Here is a 16,183-nt window from a genome sequence, read left to right as displayed (position 1 = left end):
GAAGTATATCGAAGACAAGGCACACTCCTCAAAGATCTGGCCGGGTTTTTTTCACGGTATAAGACCATCTTTCCAATTGGACTCATACCGAAAATCAACACTGCTTGCTGTGATGAGTTGTACTTTTTGTGATGGATTGATTTCTTAAAAAGCAACTAGTAGTGGCTTTTACAAAATTAATGTATAACAAATCTTTACACTGCATGTGCACAGAGAGCACATAGGGTTCACTGTTGGTGTCAGTCTTACCCCATGTAGTCAAATCCTCATGCCAGAGCTGGGACTGTCAGCCGAACTGTTTTCAAGGGAAGGAATGTGTCTTGATTGATGCATTTATTGTCTGTTCCCTCGGCTGATGCACATTTTATTGTCTGTCACCTCGGCTGATGCACATTTTATTGTCTGTCCCGTCGGCTGATGCACATTTTATTACATTTAGTCAAGTTTTGACTAAATGTTTTAACGTAGAGGGGGAATCGAGACGAGGGTCGTGGTGTATGTGTGTGTGTATCTGTCTGTGTGTGTGTGTGTAGAGCGATTCAGACTAAAGTACTGGACCGATCTTTATGAAATTTGACATGAGAGTTCCTGGGAATGATATCCCCGGATGTATTTTTTTTTTTCGATAAATGTCTTTGATGACGTCATATCCGCCATTTTGTAAAAGTTGAGGCAGCACTGTCACACCCTCATTTTTCAATCAAATTGATTGACATTTTGGCAAAGCAATCTTCGACGAAGCCCGGACTTCGGCATTGCATTTCAGCATGGAGGCTTAAAAATTAATAAATGACTTTGGTCATTAAAAATCTGAAAATTGTAATTAAAATTATTTTTTGATAAAACGATCCAAAATTACTTTTATTTTATTCTTCATCATGTTCTGATTCCCAAAAAATATAAATATGTTATATTCGGATTACAAACAAGCTCTGAAAATTACAAATATAAAAATTATGATTAAAATTAAATTTCCAAAATCGTTTTAAAAACAATTCCATCTTATTCCGTGTCGGTTCCTGATTCCCAAAACATATAGATATGATATGTTTGGATTAAAAACACGCTCAGAAAGTTAAAACGAAGGTACAGTAAAGCGTGCTATGCAGCACAGCGCAACCGCTACCGCGCTTAACAGGCTCGTCACTTTCACTGCCTTTTGCACTAGCGGCGGACTACGGTCATTGTGAAAAAATGCAGTGCGTTCATTTTCATTCTGTGAGTTCCACAGCTTGACTAAATGTAGTAATTTCGCCTTACGCGACTTGTTAAGAAATACATTTAATGCAGCATTGTGTGTACGTTCGTGTTTCGGTGAGTGTCTTTGTGTGTGTGTGTGTGTGTGTGTGTGTGTTGTGCGTATCCCTATGACAGATAGACAGACAGGTTGCCGGAAGGAGTCTCACGCGCATACAAGTCGTCAAACACACAGTCCAGGAAACAATCAGACTCAATCATCAATGACAGACAGGCAAAAAGACTCCAGTCAGCGTAACTGTTAACAAACACTGTACATAACCCATTGTAGTTTCTTTGCTGTTAATCTCTCTCTCTCTCTCTCTCTCTCTCTCTCTCTCTCTCTCTCTCTCTCTCTCTCTCTCTCTCTCTCTCTCTCTCTCTCATCTATATAATATATATACGACTTGTGTCTGTCTGTGTGTGTGTGTGTCCGCGATGCACGGCCAAAGTTCTCGGTGGATCTTTTTCAAATTTGGAGACCGTATTCAGCTACACCCCGGACACAACCTCATCGATGAGATATTTCAACACGTGCTCTCAGCGCGCAGCGATGAACCGATTTTGGTTTTTCTCTGGATCCATTCCCAGTAACTCTTCCTTATCTTCTCCAGTGTTTTCAGCCGCGTTTATCTCCCTTCCTCCGTGCGGTGTACGCCGGCTTCCCGGCATAGCCGGGTCCCCGGCCGGGTATTCGGCTCGACTTCTTCCCGGCGCAGCCGTACCCGGCGAAGCGGGTATTCATCTAGTTATATATAGTTGGCGAAAAGTAACGCGCGCGAAGCGAAGGTGTCACGAGGGAAGGTGTCACGAGGCCGTACGCATCCCCGCATGAAAAACGCAGAAATACCGCATGCGTCACGCAGAATCATGCTGATTGGGTATACAGTTACATTTATTATGTGTTTAAGTTTACTGTGATAGTTCTTTGGTTATATTGTTTTCTGTTTCTGTTGACCCTATATTAGGGCGAGGGCTAGTTATACTGTTCAAAAAAAGAAACGCATAGCTTGTAATATTTGGTTAATTTAGTTATATGGCTACAAGGATATCCACCAAACTGCAGAAAATGTTTATCTGGTCGTCGACCTTTCGTCCATTGCCACAAGTGAGCTCTGCACGTGACGCATGCGTTATCAGTGGCTACAATGTCAAAATTGCTCATTTGGCATGACCACTCGTCATGCTTCAGTGTAATCTCGTGAAACTCGGGGAATATTGAGCTCTCACCATGTCTTCCAAAACCCATAAAAGCGGATTGTTCGCCACAAAGAAATCAGACGACAATTCAGCGACGAAAGATGGCCCGATTGAGCAGAGAAGACCGCCAAATTGCATTGGGTCGTTTACAAGCAGGCCAAAGTCAAAGTGCAATCGCCAGGCACTTCCACGTGTCCCAGAGCACCATCAGTAGACTGTGGGTCAGGTTTCAAGCCACTGGCTCCGTTGCTGACTTGCCACGAGCGGGAAGACCAAGGGCGACAACTGCTGCTCACGACCGCTTCATACGGCTCCGCCACCTCCGGAATCGTTTCCTGTCGGCCTCATCTTCTGTCCAGGCTCTCCCCGGGCCACACCGATTATCGGACCATTTATCGAAAAAAAGAAACAAATGTCTGGGGATATCATACCCAGGAACTCTCATGTAAAATTTCATAAAGATTGGTCCAGTAGTCTACTCTGAATCGCTCTACACACACACACGCACAGACAGACACACACACATACACCACGACCCTCGTCTCGATTCCCCCTCTATGTTAAAACATTTAGTCAAAACTTGACTGAATGTAAAAATAGTGTATTCTCTGATGATTGTTAAACAACTTTACATCTGTCATTGAAACCTGTTACTCGCTATTAACGTGGGATTGAACCCTGGGCTTTGCCCAAGGATTAATTTCCCAGAGTCAACTTTGTGCAAACTCTCCTTGGTGTACAAACACCCCCAGGTTCCTGTAAAGATCCTAAGTTAACAGTGTAACTAACTAACCAAGTTAATGGCTTTGAACACACAAACACATGAATGCAGAAAAGAGAGAAAAGAGGGTAGGGTTTGTATGTTATAGCTGACTTTTCCCAGGAAGAAAGCAACCTGAATTTCCACAAAGGAAAACCTCACAGGACTTTATGATATAACCTACCAACCTACCTACCTACCTTCCTACCAACCTATACCTTTCTACCTCAGTACCTACCTACCTTATGGGCAATTTGCTCTGCAAAAACAACCTCTTTTTGTCAAACTGATGTTGGTAAAATTACTTTCCAAAACAACAAACACATCCAAAGACAAGCTTACTGAACTCTTTATTTGAAAAGAAATTAGGCAATGAAAATATCCACTGCATTGTACAAAAAGCTACACCCTCCCCCCACACTCTGACCCCATCTCTTTTTAAACAAAATTACCTAAAATACTTGAAGTCAAATATGTATCAAGAATGAAGTTACACCAAGTGATTAATGTGGCATTTTTCTTATAAAACATAGATTCACAATGATTTATATGGACAGAACAAAAACATTTTGATAATAAGAACAAACACACAAGTTAATATCAAACCTCCCTCTCTCTCATGTACTCATACTCCAATGTATATGTACCAATACAAGCATGGACACAAAAAAGATGTGCTCTCATACACACATAAGCTCTCAAATACACACACACACACACACACACACACACACACACATGTGACACGTCACACACACACACACACACACACACACACACACACACACACACACACACACACGTGGCACACACACACGCACGAACACACACATGCGCTCATGCGCGCATGCACACACACACACACACCGCACACATACAGGCTCTCAGTTACACACACACACATGCTCTTATGCACGCTCACACACACACACATGCACACACACACAGGCTCTCAGACACACACACACACTAACACACACACGCGCGCTCAGAGATAGACACATGTGCTCCCTCTCTATCTCTCTCATACATACATGTCCACTATCTACCTCTCTCACACACCCACACACATGCATTCTCTCTCTCTCACTCACTCACTCACTCACTCACTCACTCACTCTCTCTCTTTCTCTCTCTCAAACGCATGATCACAGCTAAAAAAGCAGATACACAAAACAATAGTGTGTGTAGACACTGAACTGCAGACTCTGTGGACTAATAATGTCTGAAACAGACACCTTGCAAGACACTAAAAGTGTAGATCACAAACCCTGCGAAGCATTTCCAACTGCGCATAGTCTCTCAATAAATAAAAATGTTTTACACCACGATTGACACTTGCAATCAAATTGTTAATGTCTGGTGTCACAATTCACCTTTACTTCTGATGAAAATCAGTTCACCCACAATCAATCAGCTTCTACAGGCAGGCAACACCCCATGCCTACTTTCTCAGCCAACCATAAAGTCTGCCTTTTTTATGTGTCCATTCAATAAACTGACCACTCTTTCTACACACACATAAAAAGCAGCTTGCCTTTCAAAGGATTTTTCAGACAGTTCATCAGTTTTAAAACACAAACCCACAGAAATGTCGCTTCAATGGCATTGCATTCAGTCGTTCACCACTGACTGTCTGTTGTTGAACCCTGCGCAACGCAAAGGGTTGTGTCGTACGCCATTGCCAAAATCACTTGATTGCGCTTGCAAAAAGTCACTTTGTCATGGTATCAATCAGCTTCCAGGGAAACTCTCACGCATAAGTATCGAACATAAAATCACTGATTTAAATGAAACATTCATCACTTTGTTGGTAATGAGCTTGTGTCACAGCGATTCTACAGTGTCATCAATATTAAACGCGGAGTTCTGTGTAAGTCTTGCAGATCCAGTGCCAAATTTGAAGGCTAAAAACACGGACACCCTTTGGTAACCCTGTATTTTTTAGTGACTCCAACTATCGATTGCCTCATACATTTCAGTACTTTATGTAACATTTAGTAACACTTGTTGTGAAGTGGTTCACGCATTTCATAAACATGTTCATGAACACTGTGGATTTCCATCTGCTAAAAGAAGATGTAGGGTCAAGTTCATTGCGTGATTGTGTCTGGCGCTTGCATACATTGTTGTACATTGTATAAAATCAATTGTTCTGACATGTTGATTGACTTGCAGACTGTCAACTGCCCTAAAATGTCCAGTTGTCAGAATAGGCAGAAAATAATGCTGACTTGAGCACTGCTGAAGGACAAATAAACTTGTGTCTCTTTCAGAAAATACTGCTACTGGCCAAAGCAAGACTGGTGTTTTCTGTTTATATCATGCAGCACATTTTAGTCCTGACATCTGTAAGTTCCAGGGTGAGGATGTTCTGAGTTAGAGCATTACATTATCATGACTTTTGGCCAATAGGGAGCAAGATTGGTATGACATGCATGAATTTTCAGCAGCTGTATGATGCCACTACTGGTTCAAAGTAACGTGACTTGCTGTCATATTTTACTGTGTCACATGAAATCACTGCTGGCTTGAAGCAACATGACTGGGTGTTGTATGTCAGTGCTGCTAAGCCTGTCCTTAACTAGCGAAGTCGACTACGCTAAAGTATATTTCGCGACACTGACCGCACAAAGCTTTAGCAGTGAGTTTTGGGTAAAAAGACTTTTTGAAGTCGACTTCGGGCTCACTTAAGGACCGCCTTAAATGACGGCTGGTGTCATGTGTCAGTGTGTCATACGACGTCACTGCCAGCCAGTGACAAAATGGTGCTGATCTCGGAGAAAGCGGGACGTTGCGAAGGCAGCTGTGCCGTACAGCGCTGCAGCAAATTCATGACAGTGGGCGAGTACAGTTCACTCAGCTCCAACGCCGCTTGACCATGCTGCAACGCTCGCAGGACCTCCTCGTCACTCAACAGTCGGTACGGCAAATCCGCAAGTTGCATCACCTCCCACAGAAACACGCCGAACGCCCAGATATCTCCAGCGGTGGTGCACATGACGCCTCCCTCCTCCTCCCCCACAGCCTCAGGAGCCATCCAGCGCAGTGGGACCAGGCGCTGGTGAAGAGGGTAGTATTCGCTGGCGTATACATCCCCGCACAGAGAAGGTCTCGCCACCTTGAGCTGCATGCGTGAAGTAAGGAGGATGTTTCGAGCGGCCAGGTCGCCGTGCACGAGGCCCTGACTGGCCAACGCATCCATGCCTGCTGCAACCTGCTGCCCCATGCTCAGTTTCTGGCTCGATGTCAGTGCCGGTACTCTCGTTCCGCGTCGTCCGTTGTCGCTACGTGTTGCCAGAAGGAACTGTTTCAAGTCGCCCTGCACATGATAGGTTTATTCATCAGTATGTACAGTATAGACCGGATGTATAAAACACCGGATGTATGAAAGTCTGGATGTATGAAAGGGATAGGCAGGGTCCCGGCAGAAGCTACTCTTTGTTATTACTTAGAATTTTCCGGTTGTATGAAAATCGGATGTATAAAAGTCCGGTTGTATGAAAGCAAATCTCTGGTCCCGAGCAGCACAAATGCGTTGTTGCAAGACCGGTTGTAAGAAAACGAAAGTAGACCCAAGTCACCAAATGAGGATGCCCTGAAAACTTCCCCACCAACTGATTTTTATCCAGATTCTATAGCTGTCAACGAGTTGTTCTGTTTAATTTGTTTCTCCATTCCATCATTTTTTTTAACCTGTTACAAATTCGTCACGAAGACCCATAAAAGCCAAGAAGGCATTTTTGTTACATTTATAACCACAGGGGCGGATCAGTTGCTTTGTAAGGGGGGGGGGGGGGGCACTTTGAATCGAAAGTGAATGTGATGGGCGCGAAGCGCCCGAATTTGCAAGGGGGGTCCGGGGGCATGCCCCCCCCGGAAATTTTTTTTGCCCAAAGAAGCAAAATGGTGCCATCTGGTGCCATTTGAACTTAGAAATGGTCATAGAATCAGCATAGAAAAATCTTTTTTTTTTCTTCTTCTTTTTTTTTTTTTTCGGAGGGGGGGGGGGGGGGAGGCACGTGCCCCCTGTGCCCCCCACCCTCGTCCACCCCTGAACCAGAGACATTGGTCAAGGATGTGAATCAGTTGTTATCTTTTTATGTTGTTGTTTTTGGCTCACGTAAGTGTAGCCTATGCGATCGTAACTTTGTCTGTCTGTGCGTGCGTGCATGCGTGCGTGCGTGCGTGCGTCTGTGCGTGTGTATGTCTGTGGTAGAAACTCTAACATTTGAAAACGTCACATTACATTGACGTCACATTATGACGTAAGAGGGTTAGACGTCACGCGAAGGAAGTACTGACAGTCTCGGTCATTATTATTTTGAGCGCGCCGAGACTAGTTGGCAGTCGTGTCCTTGTAAGTAGGCTACATGCAGACAGACAGATCTAGATCTAGTGTCTCGCTTTCTTGCACAGTTTCACCCATGCTCTTTCTGTGTGTGTGTGTGTGTGTGTGTGTGTGTGTGTGTGTGTGTGTGTGTGTGTGTGTGTGTGTGTTTGTGTGTGTGTGACGGAGTGATTGAGTTTTTGTTACTGTTTGTTGATTTCTTACGGGAGCCTTGAAGGCTTCGCCTCTTGTTTATGTTGTTGTATTTTATGTTGTTGTATTTTATTTTGTTGTATTTTATGTTGTTGTTTTTGGCTCAAGAAGTGTAGCCTATGCGATGCTAACTTTTGTCTGTCTGTGCGTGCGTGCGTATGTATGTATGTATGTATGTATGTATGTCTGTGGTAGAAACATTTGAAGACGTCATATTACATTGACGTCACATTATGACGTACGAGGGTTAGACGTCACGCGATGGAATTACTGAAAGTCTCGGTGATTGTTATTTTGAGCGGGCCGAGACTATTTGGCAGTCGTGTCCATGTAAGTAGGCTACATGCAGACAGACAGATCTAGATCTAGTGTCTCGCTTTCTTGCACAGTTTCACCTATGCTCTTTCTGTGTGTCAGGGCCGTAGCAGCCCTACCGGCCACTCCGGCCATGGCCGGACCAGTTTTTTGTTAAAAAAAAAAAAATCGTCTTCATAAGCTTCAGCGCTGTGTTAGGAGGAAGGAGGGGTCGTGACTTAGATCGCACAATGACAGCGTTAAGCGAGAAATTGTCACTAATTGACATTCACAAGTGAAGACTATAGATCTAAATCTAAAGTAAAACTAAAAGGCAAACTGCGTATGCACCGACTGAGACGCATTACTGATCCACTGAGCCATCGCGTTTTGCACTGAAGAGACATCTGAGTTATCTACCTTAGTTCACGTTTTTCGTTTCCCGGGAAAAGTACCTTTTTTTATATTTAGTCAAGTTTTGACTAAATATTTTAACATCGAGGGGGAATCGAAACGAGGGTCGTGGTGTATGTGCGTGTGTCTGTGTGTCTGTGTGTCTGTGTGTCTGTGTGTGTGTGTGTGTGTAGAGCGATTCAGACTAAACTACTGGACCGATCTTTATGACATTTGACATGAGAGTTCCTGGGTATGAAATCCCCGAACGTTTTTTTCATTTTTTTGATAAATGTCTTTGATGACGTCATATCCGGTTTTTCGTGAAAGTTGAGGCGGCACTGTCACGCCCTCATTTTTCAACCAAATTGGTTGAAATTTTGGTCAAGTAATCTTCGACGAAGCCCGGACTTCGGTATTGCATTTCAGCTTGGTGGCTTAAAAATTAATTAATGACTTTGGTCATTAAAAATCTGAAAATTGTAAAAAAAAAATAAAAATTTATAAAACGATTCAAATTTACGTTTGTCTTATTCTCCATCATTTGCTGATTCCAAAAACATATAAATATGTTATATTTGGATTAAAAACAAGCTCTGAAAATTAAATATATAAAAATTATTATCAAATTTTTTTTTTCGAAATCAATTTAAAAACACTTTCATCTTATTCCTTGTTGGTTCCTGATTCCAAAAACATATAGATATAATATGTTTGGATTAAAAACACGCTCAGAAAGTTAAAACGAAGAGAGGTACAGAAAAGCGTGCTATCCTTCTCAGCGCAACGAATACCCCGCTCTTCTTGTCAATTTCACTGCCTTTGCCGTGCGCGGTGGACTGACGATGCTACGGTCTTGCTGCGTTGCATTGCGTTCAGTTTCATTCTGTGAGTTCGACAGCTACTTGACTAAATATTGTATTTTCGCCTTACGCGACTTGTTTTTATGTTGTTGTTGTTTTAATCCATTAAACTGGTTTTAAGTTTAACTCACTTTTTTGTATTCAGTGCGCGCGCGCGTGTGTGTGTGTTATAAATGTGTGCGTTTTGGAGAGAGAGAGAGAGAGAGAGAGAGAGAGAGAGAGAGAGAGAGAGAGAGAGAGAGAGAGAGAGAGAGAGAGAGAGAGAGAGAGAGAGAGAGATCAGAAAATGTTATTTGTTACGCCAACGGTCATTACAAAGCTTCCACGACCAAAAACATTGTCAAAAGCGCAAAAGGGTTGTGGAGGAAACACACACAATACAGTTGAGCCACACACAAACACTCACACACACACACACACACACACACACACACACACAGAGGGACGGCGGGGGGGGGGGGGGGGGGGGGGGGGGGGACGGAGAGTGCACGGCCTTATGCAAAGCAGAACAGTTCCTTACACAAACAGTTGCTCTTTCTATCGGTTGTCCTGACTGTGTCAGTGTATGTAAGTACATGTACTTTTCCACTTGTTATTCACAAACCTTTTCTTCTAACAAGGATATGTATCAAAACATTTAAACATAAAAAACAAATAAATAAAAAAATGATATGAAAAAACCCTACTTTTATCAAGTAACAGACGCGTGGCCGGATGTATGAAAGTCAATCCACAATATTTTCATACATCCGGTTAACCGGATTTAGTAAAGACCGGATGTATGAAAGACAAAAAGTGGGTCCCGACGACTTTCTTACATCCGGTCTCGACTGTACCCCATTCGTTCATTATGAATTTATTTAGTCCCATGCCTCACACTACTTAATAACCGCTAAACAAATCACCAGTTTGAAAAAAAGACAAACCAGTCCAACTCATCTCTCTGTAACTGTTGAGAGAGCTGCTTTGTTTAAAAAGTGAACAAAGAGACAGACAGTGACACCACTTGAGACAGACCTAGTCATAAAGAATTATTAAGATTGATTAAGTATATGGCAGACTTTGTCTTCCAAACTGATCTAAACATCCAGCCTAGCTGGGAATGCTGAAAAAACAGAAGAAATAACCATTATGTCTTAAGTTTGATTCAGCATTCTAATTTGCCTGATAGAAGCACACCACTCTAATTCTAAAGGGAATAGGAAAGGGCATGTACAGTAGTTTGTTCAGTTCATAAAGATACTTACCCAGTCGCAATACTCTGTGATGAGGAAGTGCGGCTCCGCTTCGCGACACACGCCTACCAAGTGCACCACGTTGGGGTGTTCAACGCGTGCAAACATGTCCATCTCAGAGTAGAAGTCGCGCACCTCACGCTCCCCCTTGGTCAGCAGTGACTTGACCACCACCAGTATCTCCTGGTCACCTGGTCGCGGACCCTTGGTGCGTGCCAGGAACACATCTCCGAAGCAACCTTTGCCTGCACACAGATTGTGCAAAGTTTATAGCTGTAGTCCAAATCGTGCCGTGACAATGTGTAAAAGTTTGTGTGTGTGTGTGTGAAGCTTGAATAAAGTCAATACTCAAGCGCATGGTTTAAAAAGAAAGTAAAAAGAAGCTTGTATGACCAGTATATCCATAAATGGTTTACAGAAATTGGAAAAAAAAATGTTTTGGAATTATCGAATGTTTAAAGATATTTTTGCATGTGAAGACTATGTCACACACCTGCCATATCAGCAATGTGTTTCAATGATGAAGTTTAGAACATTAACAACAATTTGCCTGTACCGTGAGAAAGAACTTATCTTAACATCCCGAGGTCAGAAAGAACTTGCACCAATACCAGCTATTGTGTTTTCAGCGTAGCAATAGGGCCCGATATTTAGACGAGACAAGTATAATGCCGACGAGTCGAAGACGAGTCGCATTATACTTGTTCGAGTCTAAATATCGGACCCTATTGCTACGATGAAAACACAATAGCGATTATATAGCTATTCTGACATTAAATTCTGTGTTAAAATCATGTTTTTGTCAGCAACAAGTACCAGAATGGTCCATTTCGTTGAGTGCAGACGATGGTTCACGGAAATAACCGAACATTGAAAAACCCACGGACATGACATTACGGAGAAAACTCGAGATAACCGGATGTTTAGCATTACGTCAATATGCTAGGAATCATATGACGTCATGACGTATCATGCTTGCCTACGTATATTGTATGTTCGAAAGTCTGACTTCTGTTGGGAATTCGCGTGGTGAAGACTGCGGTAAATCTGCAGAGGATAAGAGAACAAGGATTGTCTCAGAAGAAACGACTAAATGTTTCAGACCAGTAACTTCATTTCAACATTGCACTATACAATGGACGTTCTATGTGACAGGAGAGTTTGCTGATTTTGTGTTAAACATTGGAGAGATCGTCTGCTAGAATCAGAGATAGGTCGCTTCAGATTGCAGCTTCTGGAAATTTGCTATCGACATTTGTAACTTAGCTTAAAAACATTCCCGAGAAGAATTTCAAGTTTGTAAAGCTGAAAAACATTCCCGAGAAGAATTTCAAGTTGTCAGTGTATGCTGTTGTCGATAGAAACATCGCCGCGTGGTGCAGATGTGTAAACCAGAACCATGCGTCGGCCATTTTACTCAATATGCTTTTGGATGCCATTTTACTCAATATGCTTTTGGATATTGAGTAAAATGGCCGACTTCGGCAGCAATATGCTTTGATGATAGGAAGAGACTATCCAATCACAGCCCCCGAATTCCCCCACGTGTTCATCAGAATAGCTATATATGTGTATCACAAAACATAGGTGATGAATTTCATTATTTATTTGTCTGATTTTTTCAACGAAGAAAGAGCTGAGTTGTTACCACCTTACTATTGGGGAAAAAACCCTAATGCACTTAAATTTAAAAAGTTGTTTGCTACTAAGAAAAAGAAATTGCTAAAGAATATTTTGGACTTTATTAATAGAATTTGTAACAGTTTTTCACACAAATTTTTTTTTTAATTCTTTTTTATTAGCATATATCATGATTGTATTGATTGTATGTATTGTTCAAAATGCCCCCATGGGTTATGGACGAATAAAACTTGAACTTGTAATGTTCTGTTTTGCAGGACTCATTTATTTCACCTCATTTCTACCTGTTATCACCTTTTCTTTTCTTCTATCATCTTTTTTCCTTTCTCTTTCCTGGTACACCAAAAAGGTGTTAGCACTTGGTTCTGTTTTTCACAGCCCTGCAGCATCTGTGGGCAAACAATGCACAGTGGAACCTCCCCATTCAGACCTCCCAAAATCTGGGAAAATCAGATCTTAAAACAGAAGGGGGTTAAAAACGGTATTAAATTTACAGAGGTTATGAACAGAAAGTCTGCAAAAACAATGTCTTAAAAGGGAGGGGGTCTTGAATTGGGGGGGGGGGGGGTTAACAGGGGGTTTCCACTGAATCTGAAAAGCTGTGCATAATGAATTAACTCATTTCTTACCCATGATGCCCAGAGTGTTGAGCTGGTGGCGTGGGTACTGCAGACGGTCAAGACTGGGGCGGCGACTGCGAGAGTTCTGTGACTGGGAAGAGTGCGAGCCGGGCTGGGAGGAGAGGGCGGAGCCAGCGTGAGATCGGTTGTCACTGTCGCTGCGGAACTGAGCGCACGAGTCTCGGTCCTTCATCAGCAGTTCGTGCTGCTCCCGATGCAGGTCTCCGTTCTCTGCCTTCACTGTGAGAGGAAAGAAACGAAGATATCAATGTTATTTCTATCGCAAATTATTTGACAGGGAAAGATATTTAATGAGTGCATGATCCTAATACTAACTTAGGCTTAGTGGTATGTACATGAATTGGAATAAACAGAACAGGCTCAAAGAAAACGGTAAGGAAAAATATATACTTTTTTTGGTTGATCCATTATCTTTATAGTCTGTGTTACTATCCATTCCTGCATCAATATGATTATGTGGTGACAAAGAGAACATGTTTTCAAACAATTAAGCTACAGCAACAAGTATGACTGCAAGATTTCCAACTTGTCAAATCATGATGTCCTTGCGATGGGATTCTCAACAATGTAGAGGGCAAGTGCTCTATGACTGCACAACTGAGTCGGCTACGAATTGAGAAACCAAGGTTGCTAGAAAGAGTTGAATTAACAGTCTGTCTACTGTGTGTGGGCAAACTAAGAAAAGTCACTTACATGGCAGAGCCTTGTGATTGCGACACTGCGTCAGGAGACGGTAGCTGCAGAAAGCAGTCAGACCGATGACAAGGGCCAGATAGGCACCCGCGCTGCACACTGCAATGATGATGGTCTTGACCATGTTGAAATCTTCCTCTTCATCCAGGGGGTGGTCTGTGGGCAGAGAGGTCACACAAGTTACAAACATGCATCACTCACAAATCCAATAATCTTGCCAGAGATCGCATCCAGAGCAAACTCTTTCATTTGTCTCATAATTATTTTTTGTCTGTCCTCTATAAAGACCATTGGGTCGATGTATTTCTGAATCAGAGAATACACAGTATTACAAGCTTACTTGTGACTCGCAGGTAGAAGTCCCATCGGGCCACACCAGCAGTGTTGTTGGCCACACAGGCGTACATTCCGTTGTCTTCGATGAACACCTGGCGAATATTCATGCTGCCATTCTTGAAGATCTGCAACAAGCCAAAATAGGGTCTAGTAAACCACAAATTACACATTTTATTTACTGTTTGCCAGAAACAAAAACAATAAAAATATTTATGCTTTAGTAGTATTGTAAAGCTACAAAAGGTGCTTGTCAGACGCTTGTCACTGGATTGGTGCATGCATGTGTATACAGTGAAGTCAGAACATACCGTGTATCTCCTGGCATCAGGCAGGATGGGCTGGCTGTCTCTGTACCATGAGATGTGGGGACTGGGAGACCCCTTGGCAACGCAGTGCAGCAGTGCCGGCTGTCCCTCAAACACGGTCACGTTGTTCGACTTCACTGTGATAGCCGGCCATTCTGAAACAACATCAACACCTCTTCATTGCTATTTGCAAGTTTTGTAGGCTGCTGGTTAAATATTGAATGAAGACCTACCACATTGCTGCCCACAAGTCATCCTAGCAACGGGTTTACTCAACACCTTAGGACTGGGAATACTGAGCATTGTAACATTTATTCATACCATATGGCATATGATATGGAATAAACTGCAGCCCCTTTGTCTGTTTGCAAACTGAGTTAAACAAATCTTGTGGTCCTGCCAATGATCACCCAGGCATCACAAACAAGTAGACTGACAGTTTTTTTGGCAGGTGTAAGACATGACTGATCAATTTGCTAAGGAACCTGGTCAAGTGATCCATGGAACCTCTTACTAGGTGAAGATACTCTAACTGATTCTGAAAATGATCCGTTGTTTCTAAAATGAAATCAGACAATCAGTCTATTTGGTGTGCTTTCTCACCTTATCCCTGCCCTAGTAATGTTCGTTTCAGCAACACATAACAAACAAACACACGAAAGGAATGAAGAAAAAAACCACTCACCAACAATGTGCACATAAATCGTAGCGTTGATGATCCCCTGCGTAGAATGCGTAGCCACACACATGTAGGAGCCTGCATCCTGGCGGCGCGCCGTGTCGAACACAAGCCTGTTGCCGCGCTGGTACACGTGATCTGGCAGTCGGTACATCTTGCCGGATCCAACCTTCAACCAGCGAACGTGCGGTTGCGTCTCTGCCTCTGCCTTGCACTCTATCTCTCCTACCTTGTCCAGTTCCAGTTGAGCGTCTGACGGGGTCGGTGAGAACTTGAGGCGCTCTGCACACACAATATCAATGCTGCTTTACAAAAAAACCACGATAAACCAAACAAAAAACAATCAAACACAGATGAGGACAAAAGTCTGATATACAGTGGAACCTGTCTGTAATGACCAGCCAAAGGACCAACTAAAATAGGCCCTAACAGACAGGTGCTTGTTATGGAAACCAAATAGGACAGAACCACATCGGGGTTTCTTTGGGGCGGTCACAATGGGTAGGTGGTTGCTATCAAGAGGTGGTTGCCAGCGCAGGTTTGAATGTTCTCTCCTGCTTGCCCAACACAATTTTTCTTGGGAACAGCTGATTTGACATTATGATCCCCATGCAAAAACTGATAACAGTCGAACATGTCAATAATGAGCACCTGAGGTAGCAAGCAAAAGTGTTAGACAAAGGGCGGTTCTTTCTTTCTTTCGGCTGGTAACAGGCAGAACCTCGCGGCAAGATCACACGAGAAAGGAAAAAAACGTGCATTGGTCCCAAATAGCATGTCGCTTTGGTAACAGTTTGTGTGTAAGTGGTGCATTTTATACGGTAAAAAGACAATGGTAACAGGCGGAACCTTGCGGCAAGATCACAGGAGTTGTCTCGCGTTATCACCCCAGAAGCGCTCATTCTGTTAGACAATTAGTCGCAATGAAAAGTTGAAATTTATTGGGAAAAAAATACCCTCTGCAAAGCCTGTTTATGATGCTCGCCAGGGAAAGTTAAACGATATCGTATCCCTACTTTTGAATTGTTAAAAACATTTGTTACATGCCATGCACTGGATACTTACTTGTGACAGTGAGGCGGGCAGTGGCGGAAGAGACGAGGAGATGACCAGATGTGTTGGCCACACAGGCATAGTCGCCCATGTCGCTCAGCTGGGTTCCCATAATCCTTAGCAATCCGTTCTGCAGATCCTGCTGAAAGCGGCCCAGCGACTGAAACAAAATATAGAAAGATCTTAGGCATTGCTGGGAGACAACACAAGCTTGACAAGCTTGAGCAAGGACGGAAAGGGTTGTTTCCCTTGAACTCTCTCTCTCTCTCTCTCTCTCTCTCTCTCTCTCTCTCTCTCTCTCTCTCTCTCTC

At 43.0% G+C, this 16,183-nt stretch overlaps 1 protein-coding gene across 1 annotated transcript; it reads right to left on the bottom strand.

The window, feature by feature from the left end:
* Positions 1-3,617: 3,617 nt before the first annotated feature.
* Positions 3,618-16,027, bottom strand: LOC138953666 (inactive tyrosine-protein kinase 7-like). The gene is made up of 8 exons (XM_070325551.1): positions 15,885-16,027; positions 14,826-15,101; positions 14,144-14,295; positions 13,840-13,960; positions 13,500-13,655; positions 12,795-13,025; positions 10,537-10,769; positions 3,618-6,518 (listed from the first exon to the last, which is right to left on the bottom strand). Exons 1-8 carry the CDS (start codon positions 15,982-15,984, stop codon positions 5,931-5,933), a joined length of 1,857 nt encoding a protein of 618 aa, XP_070181652.1. The 5' UTR covers positions 15,985-16,027; the 3' UTR covers positions 3,618-5,930.
* Positions 16,028-16,183: the final 156 nt, after the last annotated feature.

Source organism: Littorina saxatilis, linkage group LG17, assembly GCF_037325665.1.
Source record: "Littorina saxatilis isolate snail1 linkage group LG17, US_GU_Lsax_2.0, whole genome shotgun sequence".
NCBI classification, from domain to species: Eukaryota; Metazoa; Mollusca; class Gastropoda; order Littorinimorpha; family Littorinidae; genus Littorina; species Littorina saxatilis.
Note: the sequence above shows the minus strand (reverse complement) of the source record. Positions and strands in the feature narration are given on the sequence as shown.

Coding starts and splice junctions, on each gene's coding strand:
- LOC138953666 (XM_070325551.1), bottom strand. CDS start 15,984: ATGGGAACCCAGCTGAGCGACATGGGCGACTATGCCTGTGTGGCCAAC. Junction 14,296..14,825: donor GATTTATGTGCACATTGTTG/GTGAGTGGTTTT, acceptor ATGTTGTTTCAG/AATGGCCGGCTATCACAGTG. Junction 13,026..13,499: donor CAATCACAAGGCTCTGCCAT/GTAAGTGACTTT, acceptor TTCCTCTCACAG/TGAAGGCAGAGAACGGAGAC.